This window comes from Oncorhynchus keta, chromosome 23, assembly GCF_023373465.1.
Source record: "Oncorhynchus keta strain PuntledgeMale-10-30-2019 chromosome 23, Oket_V2, whole genome shotgun sequence".
Taxonomy (NCBI): domain Eukaryota; kingdom Metazoa; phylum Chordata; class Actinopteri; order Salmoniformes; family Salmonidae; genus Oncorhynchus; species Oncorhynchus keta.
Window position 1 is genome coordinate 48959213 of NC_068443.1, and position 24890 is coordinate 48984102.

The following is a 24890-nucleotide window of genomic DNA, read 5'->3' on the forward strand; positions in this document are numbered from 1 at the left end:
AATCAAATTAATTGATTGTCTTCATGAGGCCACTTACCTGGTTTACTGGGACCGTGTTTGGCTGATCAAAGGGATAGGTTAAAGTCCAGCAGATGCCCTCCAGGATAGGAACTGTACAGCAGACTGGCTTGAAAGGCTAAAGTTCCACAGAGGAGAGCAAGGGAGATGGGTTCGGCCGGGGGTAGGGAGATGGGCTGCAAAAGGGGTTAGGGAGTTGGGAAGGGGTACAAGAAATGTACAGCCTTCTGCCCTGAACACCTGGTCTACAGGAACATGTGTAGAACATGTGGGGAGCCCTGGTACCCCCTCAGTGTGTGTGGGTGGGGGGGACGAGGCTGTCCAAAACAACAATACTGATCAAGGCAGGGTGCAGCCTGACACATCATTCCCCTAAAATGCCCACCTTTCTTGCCCCTGATTAGTACTTGTGTGTGTTTGCGGGCTCACACAGCAGGGGGGACCCTAAGCTACACCTGCCCTAGGGCTCCAAATCAAGCTGACGATTTAGAGGGGGCCTCAACCCCTCCAATTGTCCTCCCCATGTACCCCTAGGCTTTGAGGAAGTGAAGGTCTGCCCTCTCAAACTACTGTGACATTGGGGGTGCGGCTCTTTAAGCAAATTGTTGATCACGTTCAGATCAGGACAAGTTAACAACTTGGGCCCAGAACAAAGCCATGCGCAACGGGGAGTGGAAAAGGAGGGTGATGCCAGACCAGTCACAGACTAGGTGCAAGATAGCACATTTAAAGGAAGATGGAGAATACAATGGTTCATATAGGCATTTTCAGTTTTGATTTGATTTCCCAATGCTTGCTTGTAATACCTAGTGCTCTTAGTGGAAAGGGTGTTGGGTCATTGACGACAAACTCATCTCACCTTCTTATAACGCTTTTTTCCTATATTGCACCCCAACATAAGATACTGCACACTATAAAAAAAGTGACATGGCGTGGGTCGACTCATAACCCGCAGTCCCCACGATTATATCTGCTGGGCGGGCGGGTTTAGGGTCATGAAATATTGTGTGGATAAAGGCCGGGTTGAATAAAGAAAGAACAATACATAAAAAAAATATATATACATATACATATACATACAGTTGAAGTTGGAAGTTTACATACACTTAGGTTGAAGTCATTCACTTGTTTTTCAACCATTCCACAAATTTATTGTAAACAAACTATAGTTTTGGCAAGTCTGTTAGGGCATCTACTTTGTGCATGACACATCATTTTTCCAACAATTGTTTACAGACAGATTATTTAACTTATAATTCACTGTATCACAATTCCAGTGGGTTAGAAGTTTCCATACACTAAGTTGACTGTGCCTTTAAACAGCTTGGAAAATTCCAGAAAATGATGTCATGGCTTTAGAAGTTTCTGACAGGCTAATTTACATAATTTGAGCCAATTGGAGGTGTATCTGGGGATGTATTTCAAGGCCTACCTTCAAACTCAATGCCTCTTTGCTTGACATCATAGGAAAATCAAAAGAAAAACCCCAGGAAAAAAAATTGTAGACCTCCACAACTCTGGTTCATCCTTGGGGACAATTTCTAAATGCCTGAAGGTACCATGTTCATCTGTACAAACAATAGTACGCAAGTATAAACACCATGGGACCACGCAGCCGTCATACCGCTCAGGTATGCGAAAAGTGAAAATCAATCCCAGAACAACAGCAAAGGACCTTGTGCAGATGCTGGAGGAAACCGGTACAAAAGTATCTAAATCCACAGTAAAACGAGTCCTATATCGAGATTACCTGAAAGGCCGGTCAGCAAGGAAGAAGCCACTGCTCCAAAACCGACAGACTAAGGTTTGCAACTGCACATGGGGACAAAGATTGTACTTTTTGGAGAAATGTCCTCTGGTCTGATGAAACAAAAATAGAACTTTTTGGCCATAATGACCACCAAGCTGAAGGTCACCATCCCAATCGCGAAGAACGGGGGTGACAGCATCATGCTTTGCTGCGGGAGGGACTGGTGCACTTCACAAAATAGATGGCATAATGAGGATGGAAAACTACGTGGATATATTGAAGCAACATCTCAAGACATCAGTCAGGAAGTTAAAGCTTGGTCACAAATGGGTCTTCCAAATGGACAATGACCCCAAGCATACTTCCAAAGTTGTGGCAAAATGTCTTAAGGTATTGGAGTGGCCATCACAAAGTCCTGACCTCAATCCTATAAAAAATGTGTGGGCGGAATTGAAAAAGCGTGTGCGAGCAAGGAGACCTACAAACCTGACTCAGTTACACCAGCTCTGTCAGGAGGAATGAGCCCAAATTCACCCAACTTATTGTGGGAAGCTTGTGGAAGGCTACCTGAAATGTTTGACCCAAGTTACACCATTTTTAAATGCAATGCTACCAAATACTAATTGAGTGCATGTAAACTTTTGACCCACTGGGAATGTGATGAAAGAAATCAAATCTGAAATAAATCATTCTCTCTACTATTATTCTGACATTTCACATTCTTAAAATAATGTGGTGATCCTAACTTACCTAAGACAGGGAATTGTTACTTGGATTAAATGTCAGGAATTGTGAAAAACTGAGTTTAAATGTAGTTGGCTAAGGTGTATGTAAACTTCCGACTTCAACTGTATATATAAATTCTTGTGCAAGGCTACATTGAGGTTTTGCTTTTTAGGCTATCGGTCATTACTGCTTAAGCTTTAGGGCTTAACTTTACGCGAGCCAAATAGCCTACATGCCAATCACCAAACGCTTTTGGGAAAAGGCGGAAAAGTTAGCTTCGATCCACTAAGGTAAAAAGGACAATGCCAGAGTTGAATTAAATAAGAAATGGAGATTTTGAAAATAGAAAGGGAGGACCAGGAAAGTAATGTTTGGGAAAGATTTGGTGAAGTGGTAAAAAGAGGATGATAGCAGTGCCGGCAATGTTATGTCTAACATCATAGGCCTATTTGAACTGTAGCCTACTGTTCAGATGGGTTATATGGACACTGACTATAACCTTTCACATTAGTCTTAATATTAACTCCTGCAGAATAAAACATTTCTTGCAGTAAAACGATACACCAAATTTACATTTTGACTCGTCAACAGGAGTAGAGAAATATGATTCCTTGAGCATTTTCAGCATCTACAGACGGTCATCTATCTTTATCAGCGTCATAAAAGCTGATAGTATTAAAACCGCTGGCTTTCATCAAGCTACCCACTCAAGAAAAAGCTTCAAACTGTAACCAATGGTTCAGGTTATCAGTCAACCTACCAGGGTAGTTAAACAGCACAGGAGTGAAATCATCAACATGTAATCATCAACGTGTATTGATCACATCTTCACTAATGCTGCAGATCCATCGGATATAGTGATCACAATATAGTAGCCATATCTAGGAAAACCTAAGTTCTAAAGGCTGGACCTAATATAGTGGTATAAAATGTCATACAATAAGTTTTGTAGTGATTCCTCTGTTGTTGATGTAAAGAATGTGTTTGTGTAATCCATGGTGTGTAATGAGGAGAAAACAGATGTTTCACTTGACACATTTTATGAAATTGCTTATCCCAGTTACTAATAAGCATGCACCCATTCAGAAAATTACTAAAAACTGTTAAATCCCTGTGGATTGATGAGGAATTGCAAATTGTATGGCTGAGAGGGATGAGGCAAAAGGAATGGCAAATAAATCTGGCTGCACAACAGAATTAAAATAAGAAACTATACTATGAACCAAAGATAAATGGCAAAGAATGATAGTAAAACACTTTGGAGCACCTTCAATTAAATGTTGGGAAAAAGGTGAACTCAGCTCCATCATTCATTGAATCAGATATCTCATTCATGACAAAACCGACTGATATTGCCAACTAATTATTTTTTAATTGGCAAGATTAGCAAACACTACACATCCATGTATATCTGACCAAATTGTGAAAGACAATAATTGCAATTTTGAATTCTGTAAAGTGAGTGTGGAAGATGGAAAAAAAACACTTGTCTATCATCAAGGACAAGCCACTAAATCTAACAACTTAGGATAATAGTGGACAATATTGCCACTCCTATTTGCCATATCTTCAATTTAAGCCTACTGGAAAGTGTGTGCCCTCAGGGCTGGAGGGAAGAACAAGTAATTCTGCTACTTAAAAATAGTAAACGCCCTTTACTGGCTCAAATAGCCTACCTATCGGCCTGTTACCAACCCTTGATAAAAAATTGTGTTTAACCAGATACAATGCTATTTTACAGTAAACACATTTACAACAGACTTTCAGCATGCTTATAGGGGAAGGACATTCAACAAGCAGAGCACTTACACAAATGACTGATTATTCGCTGAGAGAAATTGATAATAAGATTGTGGGGGCTGTTAGACTTCAGTGCTATATTGTGGATAAAGAGTTACCTGTCTAATAGAACAATGAGGGTGTTCTTTAATTGAAGCCTCTACAACATAATCCAGATAGAATCAGGAATTCCCTAGGGCAGCTGTCTAGGCTCCTTACTTTTTTTCAATCTTTACTAACGACATTTGAGTAAAGCCAATGTGTCTATGTATGTGGATGACTCAACACTACACGTCAGCTACTACAGCAACTGAAATGACTGCAACACTCAAAGAGCTGCAGTTAGTTTCAGAATGGGTGGCAAGGAATAAGTTAGTCCTAAATATTTCTAAAACTAAAAGCATTGTATTTGGGACAAATGATTCACTAAACCCTAAACCTCAACTAAATGTTGTGATAGATAATGTGGAAATTGAGCAAGTTGAGGTGACTAACCTGCTTGGAGTAACACTGGATTGTAAACTGTCATGGCCTAAACATACAACAGTAGCTAAGACGGGGAGATGTCTGACCATAATAAAGTGCTTCTCTACCTTCTTAACAGGCTCTAGTTTTGTCACACCTGTACTACTGTTCAGTTTTGTGGTCTGGTGCTACAGAGATTACAATTGGCTCAGAACAGGGCAGCACAGCTGTCCTTTGGATGTACAGTGGGGCAAAAAAGTATTTAGTCAGCCACCAGTTGTGCAAGTTCTCCCACTTAAAAAGATGAGAGGCCTGTAATTTTCATCATAGGTACACTTCAACTATGTCAGACAAAACGAGAGAAAAAAAATCCAGAAAATCACATGGTAGGATTTTTTATTAATTTATTTGCAAATTATGATGGAAAATAAGTATTTGGTCAATAACAAAAGTTTCTCAATACTTTGTTATATACCCTTTGTTGGCAATGACAGAGGTCAAACGTTTTCTGTAAGTCTTCACAAGGTTTTCACACACTGTTGCTGGTAATTTTGGCCCATTCCTCCATGCAGATCTCCTCTAATAGCAGTGATGTTTTGGGGCTGTTGCTGGGCAACACGGACTTTCAACTCCCTCCAAAGATGTTCTATGGGGTTGAGATCTGGAGACTGGCTAGGCCACTCCAGGACCTTGAAATGCTTCTTACGAAGCCACTCCTTCGTTGCCCGGGCGGTGTGTTTGGGATCATTGTCATGCTGAAAGACCCAGCCACGTTTCATCTTCAATGCCCTTGCTGGTGGAAGGAGGTTTTCACTCAAAATCTCACGATACATCACCCAGGTGCCATTAATACAGGTAACGAGTGGAGGACAGAGGAGCCTCTTAAAGAAGTTACAGGTCTGTGAGAACCAGAAATGTTGCTTGTTTGTCGGTGACCAAATACTTATTTTCCACCACAATTTGCAAATAAATTCATTAAAAATCCTACAATGTGATTTTCTGTATTTTTCTCTCTCATTTTGTCTGTCATAGTTGAAGTGTACAGGCCTCTCGTCTTTTTAAGTGGGAGAACTTGCACAATTGGTGGCTGACTAAATACTTTTTTGCCCCACTGTATACAAAGAGCAAACCATTAATAATATTAAATCTTTCCTGGCTCAAAGTACAGGAGAGATTGACTTCATTACTACTGTGAGTGCTATTAACATGTTGAAAGCACAGAGCTGTCTGTTTTTAAACGACTAGCACACAGCTCAGACACCCCACAAGACATGCCACCATCTCTTCACAGTCCCCAAGTCCTTAATAGACTATGGGAGGCGAACAGTACTACATAGAGCCATGACTACATGGAACTCTGTTCCACATAATCAGGTAACTGATGCAAGCAATAGAATCAGATTTTTTTTTAAACAGATAAAAATACACCTTATGAAACAGCGGGGACTGTGAAGCAACACAAACATAGGCTTTGAACACATGGATTTTGTGTTGTAGATATGTGGTAGTGGAGTATGGGCCTGAGGGCACTCACTTAGTGTGTTGTGAATTCTGTAATTAATGTATTGTAATGTTTTTTTAAATTGTATAACTGCCTTAATTTTGCCGGACCCCAGGAAGAGTACTTGCTGCCTTGGCAGCAACTTATGGGGACCCATAATAAATACAAATACATAAAATATGCAACCAAGTCGAACTGAAATCCTATCAGAAACATGTTGGGTTGTTTTCACAGCTTTTGTATTTCCTTACAACCGGTCAAACTGATGTCAATTGGAAATTTGGCACTGAAAATGTTTCCCATTTTTCTTTTGTTTTTCCCCGGCCCCTTAAATGTCTTTGCTCTGCGAAAGAAGCAGGGATGACATTACTTTACCGATGTCAACTAGATTGAAGCATTCATTCTATAATTTACGACATTCTGGTGAGCAAGGGTTTATTTAGTCTTCCTAGGTTAATGTATACTGACAGAAAAAAAAGCTGCATGTATTTAATCATAGACAAGTCGACTAACAAATTACAGAAATTCTAAGCAGAAACGTATGTAAATTAGGCAAAGAGAATCCTGCATCCCCTGTCATAAAATCATTCCGCCGTCTCTGATGCGATTCCACACTGATGCGGGCCTCAGATTTTCACTTCATCGCATAGTCAGGTGTTTGCAGATGGGTTATTAAATATTGCAGGCGGGTGCAGTTGAACAAACAGCTGATCCGCGCACCACTAATGGCCATCTCTGCTTTTCCTTCTCCAGAACATTCCAACCCTGGGGACCGTCGCCATAACAATGGCGCTGCATAACTGTGATGAGGTGGTGGTGGCTGGCTTCGGTTATGACATGAACATGCCTCACGCACCCTTGCACTACTACGAAACAGTCAAGATGTCCGCCATCAAAGAGGTGCGTGTTTTTGTTGCATTCATATCAACTGGAAATGGGTACATCTCAGTAGTCTTCGAGTGGCGTGTCCTCTCCTTGTCTACGCTAAGTCAATGTGAAAGAACTGGAGGGGTGAAAACGCATTGTCAGTGCACAAATCCACTGTGTTGCTTTCCCCGATCCTGTGTTTTCAGGAGAGTGCAGATGAGAGAGCGGCGACTACATTGGCTCCCCGCTAGACCTGTTAGACTGACGAGTGTTATTCCATTATCTGTGTCTTTTGATTGGCTCTCGTATCCCCCCTCCTCCCTTTGAACTATGACCAAATAAATTACCCCAAGACGGAGCGTTTTAATCCTCCACTCCAGACTTCATCAGTGTTCTGTTATTACAGATATCACAGAGGGGAGCTGACGTAGGAACTATGAGCTCAGAATGATAACCTTTGTCTAAACTCCCAGTGAACTCCTGACATTTGCCATCTTGAGCAATGCAATCAATGGAAACATCATCTAGTAGGTATATAGTCATTGGAACACTAAAAGACTACCGCTCCCTCATGTCCTTCCGTTGGTGGTAATGTGCTGAGGTCACCTCTGAGGGGGTGATGAGATGCAGTAGTATCCTTACTTACTCACTGGCCCGTCCTTGGACACTGTGCTATCTAACCTCCAAACGAGCTTCAATGCCATACAACACTCCTTCCGTGGCCTCCAACTGCTCTTAAACGCTAGTAAAACTAAATGCACGCTTTTCAACTGTTCGCTGCCTGCACCCGCACGCCTGACCAGCATCACCACCCTGGATGGTTCCGACCTTGAATATGTGGACATCTATAAGTACCTAGGTGTCTGGCTAGACTGTAAACTCTCCTTCCAGACTCATATCAAACATCTCCAATCGAAAATCAAATCAAGAGTCGGCTTTCTATTCCGCAACAAAGCCTCCTTCACTCACGCCGCCAAACTTACCCTAGTAAAACTGACTATCCTACCGATCCTCGACTTTGGCGATGTCATCTACAAAATTGCTTCCAACACTCTACTCAGCAAACTGGATGCAGTTTATCACAGTGCCATCCGTTTTGTCACTGAAGCACCTTATACCACCCACCACTGCGACTTGTATGCTCTAGTCGGCTGGCCCTCGCTACATATTCGTCGCCAGACCCACTGGCTCCAGGTCATCTACAAGTCCATGCTAGGTAAAGCTCCGCCTTATCTCAGTTCACTGGTCACGATGGCAACACCCATCCGTAGCACGCACTCCAGCAGGTGTATCTCACTGATCATCCCTAAAGCCAACACCTCATTTGGCCGCCTTTCGTTCCAGTTCTCTGCTGCCTGTGACTGGAACGAATTGCAAAAATCGCTGAAGTTGGAGACTTTTATCTCCCTCACCAACTTCAAACATCTGCTATCTGAGCAGCTAACCGATCGCTGCAGCTGTACATAGTCCATCGGTAAATAGCCCACCCATTTTTACCTACCACATCCCCATACTGTTTTTATTTATTTACTTTTCTGCTCTTTTGCACACCAATATCTCTACCTGTACATGACCATGACCATCTGATCATTTATCACTCCAGTGTTAATCTGCAAAATTGCAATTATTCACCTACCTCCTCATGCCTTTTGCACACAATGTATATAGACTCCCCTTTTTTTTCTACTGTGTTATTGACTTAATTGTTTACTCCATGTGTAACTCTGTGTTGTCTGTTCACACTGCTATGCTTTATCTTGGCCATGTCGCAGTTGCGAATGAGAACTTGTTCTCAACTAGCCTACCTGGTTAAATAAAGGTGAAATAAATTAAAAATTAAAAATAAAACTGTCTGACGTGAACTAGCCCCCTCCTTCAGCCAGCGTTACCCACCGTAGACGTGAGATGGATCAAGGTGCACTTTGGGGTGTTTTTCAACTTTCTCTAGCTTAGTGTAAAGGGGTCATACAGGAGTGAATGTAGAATACCACACTGTACAGCCATGCTGTACACAGCATTTGTATGTGTCTGTTATGTGGATGCAAATATATTAAAGCAAGAGGGAGGTTGCTTCCATATCATCTACTTTCTGAACTCGCTCCTCATCCCTGGACTTTCAGCCTGAATCAGATAGCAAGGCCTGAAGAGAGACACCGGTGTTACCGCTCACATGGGTTTCCCGACCATGCTCCCTGCAGAGCATTGAAACCCTAGCCCTGGTTCCGTGTGAGTGAGATCCGTCAGTGTCCGGGCCGACCCAGACAGGCCAGGGGCACTCGAGCGGCTCGGTCCCACAGCTTGGAGCCAGGTGGGTTCCCTGGGGCAGTTGTGGGGCCAAGTTCAGCCCAGTCCTCGCACTCTCAGGCCCCAGAGCCCACCACCTGCTCTGGTTACACACTCTGCCAACCGGACTGAGGGCCTGGATCACAATGGGGAGGGAATCACGGTGTGGCTCCATATACACACAAACACTCTAATCTATCACACATTTATCAAAAAAACAATGCATGCTTTTACTAAAGTGCCTATGGCAAGGCTCTTAACCAGGTCAAGTGAAATATTTTGATGCAGAGAGATGATGCAAACAGAATAGAATGCAAGGAATGTCCTTCAAGTTTAGGCTGTTGAGAACAGGGTCTTTGAACCTGAACTGCATTCATCTGACATTCTTCTTGTTTCTGATTGTGTTCCCTTGCACCTCCACAGTCCTGGACACACAACATATCCAAGGAGAAGGAGTTCCTCCGCAAGCTGGTGAAGGCCAACATCATCACGGACCTGACTAACGGGATCTGAGTCTGACCATCCAAGAGGTTTGCCTTTTCCCAAAAGAACTACAGAACAGAGGATGCTGGGAATAAACCTGGGTGGTGGGAGGGGGGGGAGAGAGGACCCTTAGAACCCAGACCCTGGTGGTCTGCACACTGTCCGAGTTTTTATGTAGAGGATATTTAAGCGGATGACTCGAAGGCACATGTGCCTTCTGACCCAGAGGCTCCTGTCTGACACAGCCAGGAGGGACGGGCATGGATCGAACGCCAGTAATCGGACAACCGCGTTTACCGTTTTGAAACCAGCGAGCATCGAATGAAACATGAGTGGTATGGAAGAGGAGGACGGAAGTTCTGACAGACAGATGTAGAAACTGACAGACTGCAGGAGAGAGACAGGGACAGACAGTTACAGCAGTGCCAAATGTACCTCGTTACAATGGGGGGAGGAGAATACCTCTCCCTCTACTGCCTGAATGTATTTTCTTTAACAGTGTAAATGTCAAAGATTTTTACTATGCTTTTTAACAAGCTCCAGCGACCTCCACCCCATCCCCAGTTCTCTCAGTACTGTCTTTCCCAGCGAGCCTCCTTCCAGGCCTGGGGGGGAGCAACCTTTTTCAAACCTCCATCTCCCCCTTCTCACTTCCATATCGGCAGGCGTTTTTGAGAAGTAAAAACCTGGATTATTTTATCTTGGTTGAATTTATTTAAGGCTGATAGAGCACTAACTTTCTTTTCCGTCTAACAGTTCGCCATAACTTGCTTCCTCAATGACTCACTGTGGTGTCATAATTTGTTGAGTAGATGTCCCTCAAATCCTAGTATTTCTATTATGGCTCTTCAGAAAGTGTTGTGAATACCATTTTATGTGAGCGGTGGGGCAGCAGCCTAGGCCTCGGTTACCAGCCACGCAGCGAGAGTGGCGATGGGAACTCTCCATTATTTGTGTGGTGCTGAGAAACATTCCTAATTTGTCCACGTGCAGAGCTTTTGTTCCCTTCCGCCATGAAACTATATGTTGCCAAGTTTATTTTCCCTGACTCGTAGCACAATCGAAAATTGTTAACTTAACCTTTATTTTTATTTCTCCTGTTATGATGGTTGAATATACACCATCATGGAAACAGTGAAATGCCCGTTTTAGAGACAACGACCTGGTAGATGGATACACATTTAAAGGGCAAGCAGGTGTTTGTTTACGATAATTCTGTTTATTATCAGTTAATTATTACCTTGCACAGGCTATATATAAAGTTTCAATCTGTGGCTGGTAAAAGTTTGAGTAGCCAATTTTTGTAGCCTTATAGCCTATTCGATTCTGGGAATTGTTTGTTTCAAATGAAACAATATTGAATGTAAAGGTATTGTTTTATGTCGGCTGTAGGCTTTCATTAGTTAAGAAGGCTAATTGGAAGGCTCTTTTTAAAAGCGATTTGAGTTAATGTGCTGCATTGTGAATTATAAGAGGTTTATCATTCTTAGTTCATGGCATTCTTTTATCCAAATCTTGAATAGACATGCAGACAAATTAATACAGGGACGGGGAACACCTATTACCCTCCTACTCTGGAGTCATAAAAACAATTTAAATATATACTTTTTTTGGCAGGTCACGGATCGGCTCTCTGAACAATTCTATGTGGTTGGTTCGGGTTGTAAAAGAAAAATCTGTCCTGATGTCAAATATCGGTTGATGTGCCTGACCCTGGCAAGATTGCAGTAAATTATCCACAGGAGTTGTGTTATAATATCCTTTTGACTTGCAATACTGGTATTACAATAGTGAAAGCTTACTGGTCCCAAGTTTCTCAGCAAAAAAAAAAATTGGCCATTTATTTGTTGTTGTTAGTTACAGTTAAGTATTTAAGTGTTGCTCCGTGCACTGCAGTGGTTCAGTATTGACCAGAAAAGACCACGCTATGGTTGTATTTTCTGCCTCCCTCGCCGCTTCCCTCAACATCTTCAACAAAACTTAAGAATGTCATTTTTAAGATTTGAATATTTAAAAATGTACCGAATGTAATAATCAGCTTTATATGGTGAATTTTATTCTGACATACGTTTTTTGTTTGTACCTGTTTTGGGGTGACATTTGGGTTTTTTGAAAGTCAGTCATTTTCTATGAGACTTTTTAAATTAATAAGATTTTTTTCTGTGCTTCCTGGACTGGACAGGAATTTAAACAGAATTGACCCCAACCCTGTTTTTCCAGCCTGGTCACTAAGCAGAATATAGCTATTAAAACGGGAGACAACAAGGACATCATACAGGAAACCTCACCATATCACTCATTGGGAGAGGTCTATATCAGTTATCACCTTGCCCTGTGCAATCAATCACTGGCAAGGTCATTACACTTCAAATCACAAGTGTTGCTGTTTCTTTTGATATTATATGCAGTGGGGAGAACAAGTATTTGATACTCTGCCGATTTTGCAGGTTTTCCTACTTACAAAGCATGTAGAGGTCTGTCATTTTTTTATCATAGGTACACTTCAACTGTGAGAGACGGAATCTAAAACAAAAATCCAGAAAATCACATTATATGATTTTTAAGTAAATAATTAGCATTTTATTGCATGACATAAGTATTTCATCACCTACCAACCAGTAAGAATTCCGGCTCTCACAGACCTGTTAGTTTTTCTTTAAGAAGCCCTCCTGTTCTCCACTCATTACCTGTATTAACTTCACCTGTTTGAACTCGTTACCTGTATAAAAAGACACCTGTTGTTAAGGTTTTCTTCTGTTGAAGGAGAGGCGGACCAAAACGCAGCGTGGTTATTTTGATACATCTTTAATAAAGATGACAATAGAACAATATACAAAAACAAGAAACGTGAAAACCCGAAAACAGCCCTATCTGGTGTAACAAACACAAAGACAGGAACAATCACCCACAAAACCCAACACCAAACAGGCTACCTAAATATGGTTCCCAATCAGAGACAATGACTAACACCTCTGATTGAGAACCATATCAGGCCAAACACAGAAACAGACAAACTAGACACACAACATAGAATGCCCACTCAGATCACACCCTGATCAAACAAAACATAAAAACATACAAAGCAAACTATGGTCAGGGTGTGACACATGTCCACATATTCAAACAAACAGACTCCAACCTCTCCACAATGGCCAAGACCAGAGAGCTGTGTAAGGACATCAGGGATATAATTGTAGATCTGCACAAGGCTGGGATGGGCTACAGGACAATAGGCAAGCAGCTTGGTGAGAAGGCAACAACTGTTGGCGCAATTATTAGAAAATGGAAGAAGTTCAAGATGACAGTCAATCACCCTCGGTCTGGGGCTCGGTCTGACAATCACCCTCGGTCTGACAACGACCCGAAACACACAACCAGGGCAACTAAGGAGTAGCTCCGTAAGTAGCATCTCAAGGTCCTGGAGTGGCCTAGCCAGTCTCCAGACCTGAACCCAATAGAAAATCTTTGGAGGGAGCTGAAAGTCCGTATTGCCCAGCGACAGCACCGAAACCTGAAGGATCTGGAGAAGGTCTGTATGGAGGAGTGGGCAAAAATCCCTGCTGCAGTGTGTGCAAACCTGGTCAAAAACTACAGGAAACGTATGATCTCTGTAATTGCAAACAAAGGTTTCTGTACCAAATATTAAGTTCTGCTTTTCTGATGTATCAAATACTTATTTCATGCAATAAAATGTAAATTAATTACTTAAAAAATCGTACAATGTAATTTTCTGGATTTTTGTTTTAGATTCCGCCTCTCACAGTTGAAGTGTACCTATGATGAAAATGACAGACCTCTACATGCTTTGTAAGTAGGAAAACCTGCAAAATCGGCAGTGTTTCAAATACTTGTTCTCCCCACTGTATATATACAGTGCCTTCAGAAAGTATTCATGCCCCTTGACTCATGCCACATTCTGTTACAGCCTGAATTCAAAATTGATTTTCTCACCCATCTACACACAATACCCCATAATGACATTTTTTTATTTTTTTATGTATCACATTTATTTCAAATAAAATGCATAAATATCTCATTTACATAAGTATTCACAACCCTGAGTCAATACTTTGTAATCGCCGCCAAAGTTGCTTCTACATCTGTCTTTTTTTGGTTAAGTTTCTAAGAGCTTTGCACACTTGGATTTTACAATATTTGCCCATTATTCTTTGTCTAATTCTTCAATCTCTGTCAAGTGTATAGTTGATCATCTCTAGACAACTATTTTACAGTCTTGCCATAGATTTTCAAGACGATTTGAGTCAAAACTGTAACTAAGGCCACAGAAGCATTCAAATATATCTTGTTAAGATATAGTATAGATTTGGCCTTGTGTTTGAGGTATTGTCCTGCTAAAAGGTGAATTTGTCTGCCAAGTTTTCCTCTAGAATTTTCCCTTTGCTTTTAGATGTATTTCTCTTACTTTTATCACCCCAAAACTCCCTAGTCCTTGCCAATGACAAGCATACCCATAACGTGAGGCAGCCACCACCATGCTTGAAAATATGAAGTGGTAATTGGATTTGCCCCTAATGTAATGCTTTGTATTTAGGACAAAAAGTTAATTTCTTTGCTACATTTTTTGCAGTATTATTGCAAACAGGGTGCATGTTTTGGAATATTTTTATTCTGTCCAGGCTTCCTTCTATCCATTCTGTCAGTTAGGTTAGTATTGCGGAGTAACTGACTGGGTGTATTGATGCACCATCCAGAGCCTAATTAATAACTTCACCCCATGCTCAAAGGGATATTCGGTGTCTTCTTTAAAACATATATATATATATATATATACACACACATCTACCAATCACTGCCCTTTGCGAGGCATTGAAAACATCCCTTGAATCTGCTTATAATTCACTCCTCGATTGAGGGCCCTTACAATTATCTGTATGTGTGGGGAAGAGAGATTGGGCAGTTACTCCATAATCATGTCAACCACTATTATTGAACATGGAATGAGTCCGTGCAACTTATTATGCCATTTGTTAAGCACATTTGTATTCCTTAACTTATTTAGGCTTGCCAAAACAAAAGGGTTAAATATTTATTGATTCAAGACATTTCGGGTTTTAATTTTGCAATAATTTCTAATATTTTCTACAAACAAAATTCCACGTTGACATTAATGGGGTATGGAGTACCACAGTATGTGTTAAAATACCAATAAAACCTAGTGGTCAAACAGGGAAATGGTTCCAATCGTTTCTCCACCATTCATCTTTCCCACAGGGGATTTTGGAAACAGTCCAAATAAAGGGCCTGTGTTTCGTGTAGGCTTACCCTGGCGTGACATTTTATTAACCATGTAAATCTCTCTCGGACAAAGTGACTTTTATAAATTATATATTTACCCCTCAAAATGAAATAATTTGCTGCTAATGTGGCTATCATAAAGGACTACAAATGCCATGATGATCTGGATTGAAACTGCAAAATCGAGGCAAAGGTAAAAATCTCTGGATTAACCATCTAATGCTAGCTAGGTATAGTAATGAATAAATAGGCTACATTTCTCTAAATGGACAATAAATTGACACAAATACCTGTCAGCAAAAGTATCAGTTATAGATGACGCTCGGGAGTTTTGCGTGATGTCTACGTTTATGCTAATTATCATTTTTGAATCTGAGAGTAAGTAGAGCCGGATGTATTGATGAAAGTCACCTCGTCCGAGAGATTTACATGGTTATCAAAACGTTATGCCAGGGTAAGCTTACTCACGAAACAAAGCTCTTATTTTAAGTGTTTCAAAAGTGAATGGTGGAAACATTATCGGAACCTGTTTTGACAGCTGTTTTATGGGTATTATGACACCTCCACTGTGGTGCCCTATTGTGTGTAGATCAGTGACACAACCTCAATTGAATCAATTTTAAATTCAGGATGTAACAATATTTGGTAAGAGTGAAGCATTGTGGATACTTTCTGAAGGCATTGTATAAACATCTCTGTGTGTGTGTGTGTATATATAGACTTTGTCCTATCTGCGACTTGTTAATAAATACATTGACCCTTTGGTCGCTTGGTAAGGTGACTGATGGATGGTGTGTGTTTTTTTTTTTTGTTTAGTTTGTTTTTGGTTAAAACATAAAGAATTGTCAATGGGTGGTCTAGTGTGCAGGCAACTATCTGTGCAGGCCTTACTTAGGTTACAAGGCCCTGGTGTTCTTTCCTGTTCTGCAGCCCCCATACTATAGCTGTGTCCATTATTCTTTTATAGAGATTAGACTCCACAGGAAACATACTGTTAAGATTTTTTTTAGCATTGGTCATTGGTCTAAGCCTGGAGCAGGATTTCCTGATTCCTGCTACCTGCTGAGAGACTGGAAATCATTTTTTAAAGCCCTTTCCACTACTTCCTCTTGCACACTTTCTCTCTCTTCTTCACCTGCCAAACCCTTATGAAGATCTAGTTTCATTGTACAGTCGTGGCCAAAAGTTTTGAGAATGACACAAATATTAATTTTCAGTCTGCTGCCTCAGTTTGTCTGATGGCAATTTGCATATACTCCAGAATGTTTTGAAGAGTGATCAGATGAATTGCAATTAATTGCAAAGTCCCTCTTTGCCATGCAAATGAACTGAATCCCCAAAATACATTTCCGCTGCATTTCAGCCCTGCCACAAAAGGACCAGCTAACATCATGTCAGTGATTCTCTCGTTAACACGGGTGTGAGTGTTGATGAGGACAAGGCTGGAGATCACTCTGTGATGCTGATTGAGTTAGAATAACAGACTGGAAGCTTCAAAAGGAGGGTGGTGCTTGGAATCCTTGTTCTTCCTCTGTCAACCATGGTTACCTGCAAGGAAACATGTGCCGTCATCATTGCTTTGCACAAATAGGGCTTCACAGGCAAGGATATTGCTGCCAGTAAGTTTGCACCTAAATCAACCATTTATCAGATCATCAAGAACTTTAAGGAGAGTAGTTCAATTGTTGTGAAGAAGGCTTCAGGGTGCCCAAGAAAGTCCAGCAAGCACCAGAACAGTCTCCTATAGTTGATTAATGTCAAACCTCGAGGCGGGTGGACAAACAAAAACCCACAAATTCTGACAAACTCAAAGCATTGATTATGCAAGAATGGGCTGCCATCAGTCAGGATGTGGCCCAGACGTTAATTGACAGCATGCCAGGGCGGATTGCAGAGGTCTTGAAAAAGAAGGGTCAACACAGCAAATACTGACTCTTTGCATCAACTTCATGTAATTGTCAATAAAATCCTTTGACACTTCTGAAATGCTTGTAATTATACGTCAGTATTCTATAGTAACATCTGACAAAAATATCTAAAGACACTGAAGCAGCAAACTTTGTGGAAGTTAATATTTGTGTCATTCTCAAAACTTTAGGCCACGACTATAGTGGCCCAGAGGGACCCATCCAAACCAGGACACCGACTGTTGTAAGGATACTCTTAAGATGTGCGCACACACAAATTATCTGGCACACATATACATTGCCTAGTGAAAGTCAACTCACCTCTTGCAATGTCTTTACGTTTTGCTGCCTTTACAATTCAATCTAAAAAGGGATTAAATCCGATCGTACCCATCTACACAACCTACTCCACATTTACAGAGTGAAAAATTGTCTTGATTGCATGTCTTCACACCCCAGAGTTTACACTTGGTGGAAGAACCTTATAGCGGTGAATCACTTTTAATGAGATTATACAAACTTTGCACAACTCTTAGGGCAACATACAGTAGTGCCCTCTGTAATGATTGGGACAGTGAATAATTGTTTTTCTTCTTTTGCCACTATACTCAAAGTTTTTGGATTTAAAATCAAACAATGACTGAAGTTAGTGCAGACTGTCAGCTTTAATTTGAGGGTATTTTCATCCATATTGGGTGAACTGTTTAGAGTTTACTGTACTTTTTGTACATAGTCCCCCATTTTAGGGGAGAACAAGTATTGGGACAACTTCACTTGTGTATTAAAGTAGTAACATGTCCCACATTCATTAAACAAATATCCGTAATCATGGTAGCATCCATTAATTAATGTAGACGTGTTTAGAAACATTATATTCTTATTTCTTGTAGTCATTGCGTGCTAGGAATATGGGACCAAATATTACACTTTTGACTACTTTAATATACAAGTGAATTTGTCCTGATACTGTTGGTCCCATGAAATAGGGGGCGAGGGGAACAGTACAAAAATGTAATTTCTAAATGGTTAAACCGATATGGATGAAAATACCCTCAAATTAAAGCTGACCATCTACATTTTAACCTCATAGTCATTGTTTGATTTCAAATCCAAACTTTTGTAGTATTGAGCCGAAAGAAGAAACTTTTTTTTGTCAAAATTGCACAAACTCAGTGAATTTGGTTGGGAATCATTAGTCAGGTTTCCATTGACCCAGGTTTATTCGACAAAAGCGATGTCGCAGAATCATTGCGTCATGTAATGGAAACGGCAGTTATAGGGGACATTTTCTAAAGATCAACAAAAATGTTATCTGGTCGAAGGGTGGATTTTACTTTTGTAAAACTTTACTGCAAAAAAATTATGGAAATTGTTTTTCAAATAAATTATTGCCAAATAATTTTCAAGGTACGTGAGGCACGTCATCACGTAACTAAAGCTCCACGCCACATTATTTGCTAATTCTACTGCCTGAGAACTTTTTTTTCAACTATCAAACTCTTTCTTTACACGGATTGTCCGGACTTTAATAAACTCCTGAATTGCTCTTCTGGTTGACTGGCAAGTTTCACCATCCAATTATTTCAGATCTACAAGATTGCATGTTTCACCATGGCACAGACTTTGGCGAAAAGTTGGCACATGAGAATTATTAGTGAAAGAGAGTGACCCCGGCTCGACGTATTTTACTGGTTTGTTACTCACTGACCCTGCCCCCGGTTAAAGGGGAATAAAGTAGCCCAAGAGTTAAAACACAAGGAAGAGGTACATGGTGATGGAAAGTGGGAGAGGTAGTGGAATGATAGTGGTTCTGGAACAGAGGTAATGAATACACTTCATAATACACAGCTCAAAAAAAATAAAGGGAACACTTAAACAACACAATATTGTGAATAGCATTAGTTATTTCATATTAAAATACAACACAGTCCCCATTTTGGTTTGAGACAAAGTCTTACAACAAACATAATACACTGCTCAAAAAAATAAAAGGTAACACTTAAACAACACAATGTAACTCCAAGTCAATCACACTTCTGTGAAATAAAACTCCACTTAGGAAGCAACACTGATTGACAATAAATATCACATGCTGTTGTGCAAATGGAATAGACAACAGATGGAAATTATAGGCAATTGGCAAGACACCCCCAATAAAGGAGTGGTTCTGCAGGTGGTGACCACAGACCAATTCTCAGTTCCTATGCTTCCTGGCTGATGTTTTGGTCACTTTTGAATGCTTTACGGTGCTTTCACTCTAGTGGTAGCATGAGACTGAGTCTACAACCCACACAAGTGGCTCAGGTAGTGTAGCTCATCCAGGATGGGACATCAATGCGAGCTGTGGCAAGAAGGTTTGCTGTGTCTGTCAGCGTAGTGTCCAGAGCATGGAGGCGCTACAAGGAGACAGGCCTGTACATCAGGAGACGTGGAGAAGGCCGTAGGAAGGCAACAACCCAGCAGCAGGACCGCTACCTCCGCCTTTGTGCAAGGAGGAGCAGGGGGAGCACTGCCAGAGCCCTGCAAAATGACCTCCAGCAGGCCACAAATGTGCATGTGTCTGCTCAAACGGTCAGAAACAGACTCCATGAGGGTGGTATGAGGGCCCGAGGTCCACAAGTGAGGGTTGTGCTACAGCCCAACACCGTGCAGGACGTTTGGCATTTGCCAGAGAAAACCAAGATTGGCAAATTCGCCACTGGTGCCCTGTACTCTTCACAGATTAAAACAGGTTCACACTGAGCACATGTCTGGGAGGAGATCCCTCAGGAGACCATCCGCCACCTCATCAGGAGCATGCCCAGGCGTTGAAGGTAGGTCATACAGGCACGTGGAGGCCACACATACTACTGAGCCTCATTTTTGACTTGTTTTAAGGACATTACATCAAAGTTGGATCAGCCTGTAGTGTGGTTTTCCACTTTAATTTTGAGTGCGACTCCAAATCTAGACCTCCATGGGTTGATTAAATTTGATAATTTCTATTGATCATTTTTGTGATTTTGTTGTCAGCACATTCAACTATGTAAAGAAAAACGTATTTAATAAGAATATTTCATTCATTCAGATCTAGGATGTGTTATTTTAGTGTTCCCTTTATTTTTTTGAGCAGTGTACTGTAACTGATAGCACAGGTAGTGCAACAAAGCAATTGAGAGCATCCTGTCGGGCTGTATCATCGTCTGGTAGGGCAACTGCACCGCTAACAACCGCAGGGTCTCCAGAGGGTGGTGTGGTCTGCACAATACATCACAAACTACATGCCCTCCAGGACACCTACATCCGATGTCACAGGAAGGCCATAATGATCAAGGACAACAACCTGTTCACCCCCCTATCATCCAGAAGGGGAGGGCTGTACAGGTGCATCAAAGCTGAGATCGAGACAGAAGCTGCACGCACATCATCCCACAAGTCCGGAGATGTGAGTCCAGTTGTTGATGGGCAGAGACAGAGATGTTGCTCTCTGTCACTGCTTGAGGGAGACTGCAAGTATTGTGTGACGTGTAGAGTCAAGAGGATGTGCAGATGTCCGGCCCCCTAGTAACCTCCTTAGCAACCTATCAGGACAAAGTTCAAACAGGTCAGAGAGTTTGAGAGGCAGGTTTATGGTACCCCCTAGACTCTCAGTCGCCAGTGGTCATAGGGGATGGGGAGTGCAGTGTGCAGCTCAGTTGTGAGGTGCTAATAATAGTCACTGGCAGGGACTTTGTAATAGCCACCCCTAAATATGAGCAGCATATTTACAAAATAAGGAATTACCTGCTGGAATGTCAGTCTAGAGCCCGCTAGGTCCAAGGCAGGTCCGGCCAACCCATCAGACGCGGGCAAGGAGAAGCCAGGTTCAGAGTGCTGAGGGCATCCATAGGGTGCCGAGGGGTGGCTCCCCCACAGAGGTGGGCCAGACCCCCAGGAGGGCCCCCGTGTCCAGGGCCGGGGAGGAGAGCAGGCCCAGAAGCAGCTGCTCCCCAACTGAGGCAGGCCAGGCCCCAGCAGCGGAGAGCAGGTGTGGGCGGTGTTTCCCCCACAGAGGCGCGCTGTGCCACAACAGAGAAGAGCAGGTATGGCGGTGGCGGTTCCCCAACTGAGCCAGGTAAGTCTCTGGTGCAGGAACCAGAGGAGGGCCTAGGGCAGGCCCCGGAGCAGGCCCAAATGGTAGACCCAGGGCAAGGACCTGATCAGGACAGTGCTGGTGAGTCCAGAGCAGATAGTGGATTAGTTCGGACCTCAGGGACAGGAATAGGTAGTGCTTCTGGAACACGACACTGGGGGGCGAAGTCTGGGTGGTCAGCCCCAGTCCCATCGGGGTTGAGTCAAGCAGCAGCAGGACCAGGATTGGATCTGGGTCAAGCGGTGCATGCTGGGTAGGGTCCATCCTGGACACCCCGAACGGGACCCAGGGCTGTGTCAGATGAAGCGGTACTGACAGTGGTGTGGCTGGGTTCCCCCATGGGCCCAGGTCACCCCTGGACCGGTCATCGGAGGTAGCAGCAGACAGGTACGGTGCTGCTGGAGGCTCCCCTAGTGCAGTGACAGGCAAAGAGAGTTAGAGGCAGACACGGCCTCTGTCGCTGGCGACAGCTCGCCAGGTAGCTCTGGCTGGTGATGATCTGGTGGCGGTGAGGAATAGAGTCCCGTCAGCAACATAGGCACACTACCATGTGGCGATGCTGCTGGAATCGCATAGACTGCCCAAGCCAGGGAGAGGGTTCCCCCAGAATCTCCAGCAGTGGAGGGGGGGGATGGGTTATTACATCTGGTGTGGGCTCAGTCTCCGTAGCAGGCAACTCTTGGGGACCAGCAAGGGCTTTAGGACATGACGTGTCCCTGCCCGGTCTCAGTCACAGCCATGCCTGACAACGGTGCCGGGGATGGAGAGGCAATATAGTCACACCCGGCAACGGTGCCGGGGATGGAGAGGCAATATAGTCACACCCGATAGTCACAGTCACACCTGGCAACGGTGCCGGGGATGGAGAGGCAATATAGTCACACCCGATATTCACAGTCACACCTGGCAACGGTGCCGGGGATGGAGAGGCAATATAGTCACACCCCATGATGGCTGATGTTCACAGTCACACCTGGCATACGGTGCCGGGGATGGAGAGGCAATATAGTCACACCCGATGGCTGATGTCACAGTCACACCTGGACTGATGTTCTCCATATGACGGTGATGTTCTCGGGATGTTCTCCATGGAGAGGTTCTCCATACTGGCTGAGTCACACCCATATGACTGAGTCACAGATCTCCACTGACCTGACAACGGTTCTCCATATGGGATCAAAACTGACACATTGACTTGCTGATGTTCTCCATATGACTGGCTGATGTTCTGTCCTCCATATGACTGGCTGATGTTCTCCATATGACTGGCTGATGTTCTCCATATGACTGGCTGATGTCCTCCATATGACTGACTGATGTCCTCCATATGACTGGCTGATGTCCTCCATATGACTGACTGGCTGATGTTCTCCATATGACTGGCTGATGTTCTCCATATGACTGGCTGATGTTCTCCATATGACTGACTGATGTTCTCCATATGACTGACTGGCTGATGTTCTCCATATGACTGACTGATGTCCTCCATATGACTGACTGATGTTCTCCATATGACTGGCTGATGTCCTCCATATGACTGACTGATGTCCTCCATATGACTGACTGATGTCCTCCATATGACTGACTGATGTTCTCCATATGACTGACTGGCTGATGTTCTCCATATGACTGACTGATGTTCTCCATATGACTGGCTGATGTTCTCCATATGACTGGCTGATGTTCTCCATATGACTGACTGCTGATGTTCTCCATATGACTGACTGATGTTCTCCATATGACTGACTGATGTCTCCATATGACTGACTGATGTTCTCCATATGACTGACTGATGTTCTCCATATGACTGATGTTCTGACTGACTGATGTTCTCCATATGACTGGCTGATGTTCTCCATATGACTGACTCCATATGACTGGCTGATGTTCTCCATATGACTGGCTGATGTTCTCCATATGACTGGCTGATGTTCTCCATATGACTGACTGATGTTCTCCATATGACTGGCTGATGTCCTCCATATGACCATATGACTGACTGATGTTCTCCATATGACTGACTGATGTTCTCCATATGACTGACTGATGTTCTCCATATGACTGGCTGCTCCATATGACTGGCTCTCCATATGACTGACTGATGTCCTCCATATGACTGACTGATGTTCTCCATATGACTGGCTGATGTTCTCCATATGACTGGCTGATGTTCTCCTGATGTTCCTCCATATGACTGACTGACTGATGTCTCCATATGACTGATGTCCTCCATGACTGGCTCTCCATATGACTGGCTGATGTTCTGACTGTTCTCCATATGACTGACTGACTGATGTTCTCCATATGACTGACTGATGTTCTCCATATGACTGACTGATGTTCTCCATATGACTGACTGATGTTCTCCATATGACTGACTGATGTTCTCCATATGACTGACTGATGTTCTCCATATGACTGACTGATGTTCTCCATATGACTGACTGATGTTCTCCATATGACTGACTGATGTTCTCCATATGACTGGCTGATGTTCTCCATATGACTGACTGATGTTCTCCATATGACTGACTGATGTTCTCCATATGACTGACTGATGTCCTCCATATGACTGACTGATGTTCTCCATATGACTGACTGATGTTCTCCATATGACTGACTGATGTTCTCCATATGACTGACTGGCTGATGTTCTCCATATGACTGACTGATGTCCTCCATATGACTGACTGATGTTCTCCATATGACTGACTGATGTTCTCCATATGACTGACTGATGTTCTCCATATGACTGGCTGATGTTCTCCATATGACTGACTGATGTTCTCCATATGACTGGCTGATGTTCTCCATATGACTGGCTGATGTTCTCCATATGACTGACTGATGTTCTCCATATGACTGACTGATGTTCTCCATATGACTGGCTGATGTTCTCCATATGACTGGCTGATGTCCTCCATATGACTGACTGATGTTCTCCATATGACTGACTGATGTTCTCCATATGACTGACTGATGTTCTCCATATGACTGACTGATGTTCTCCACTGCAACCTGTTGGAGAGAGTGCTCCGCTGACAGGAAGAATCCCGGGATCTGGTCTTCTGTTGCCTAATGCGAAGAACACTGTATATTCTGCTCAAAATACGGGCAAAACGTGCTTCCTGTGTTATTTGCAGCGTTGTCCACAACGCTGCAACTTCCCAACGTAAGAATAATAATCCACACGCTGGGTTGTTGGGGATGCGACCCCACCTGGTCCTGAGTAGTATCCCACAGGGAGACGGGCCATAGGGTCCATGCTGCACCGTCGGCAGGTGTGGGGCTCCCATAGACTACACAGAGGGGGTAGAATACACATGGTCGTAGTTCACTGGATACCCCAGAGCCATACTCCACTGGACTACAGGTTGGCTGTGTGGAAAATACCCTGTGTGGTCTCTGGGCCGCCATATTGTGGCGGTGTCAGCAAAGCCACAAATCCGTCTCTAAGGACCATAAAAGAGAGCGACCCGGATCTACGTATTTGACTGGATTGTGACGGGTTAGAGGGGAATAAAGCATGTCAAGAGTTAACACAAACTGGAACTTGATTTAAACACTGAGGAAGATTCACATGGGGATGAAAAGTGGGAGAGGTTATAGAATGATAGTGGTAGTGCTTCTGAAACAGGAGAGACAGAGGTAATGAACACACTGTACACAATACTATAACTGATAGCACAAGTAGAGCAACAAGACTATTACATTACATTTAAGTCATTTAGCAGACGCTCTTAT

The 24890-nt window shown here is 42.9% G+C and overlaps 1 protein-coding gene across 5 annotated transcripts in view; it reads left to right on the top strand.

Moving 5' to 3' along the window:
- Positions 1–15909, top strand: part of st3gal3b (ST3 beta-galactoside alpha-2,3-sialyltransferase 3b) — a 91023-nt gene extending 75114 nt beyond the window's left edge. For all 5 annotated transcript variants that reach the window (XM_035800562.2, XM_035800565.2, XM_035800566.2 and 2 more), the window contains 2 exons: positions 6993–7139; positions 9813–15909. In XM_035800562.2, the coding sequence (XP_035656455.1) occupies positions 6993–7139; positions 9813–9902 (237 nt within the window). In that variant the 3' untranslated portion in view covers positions 9903–15909. The remainder of the gene's footprint in view (positions 1–6992; positions 7140–9812) is intronic.
- The last annotated feature ends 8981 nt before the right edge of the window (positions 15910–24890 follow it).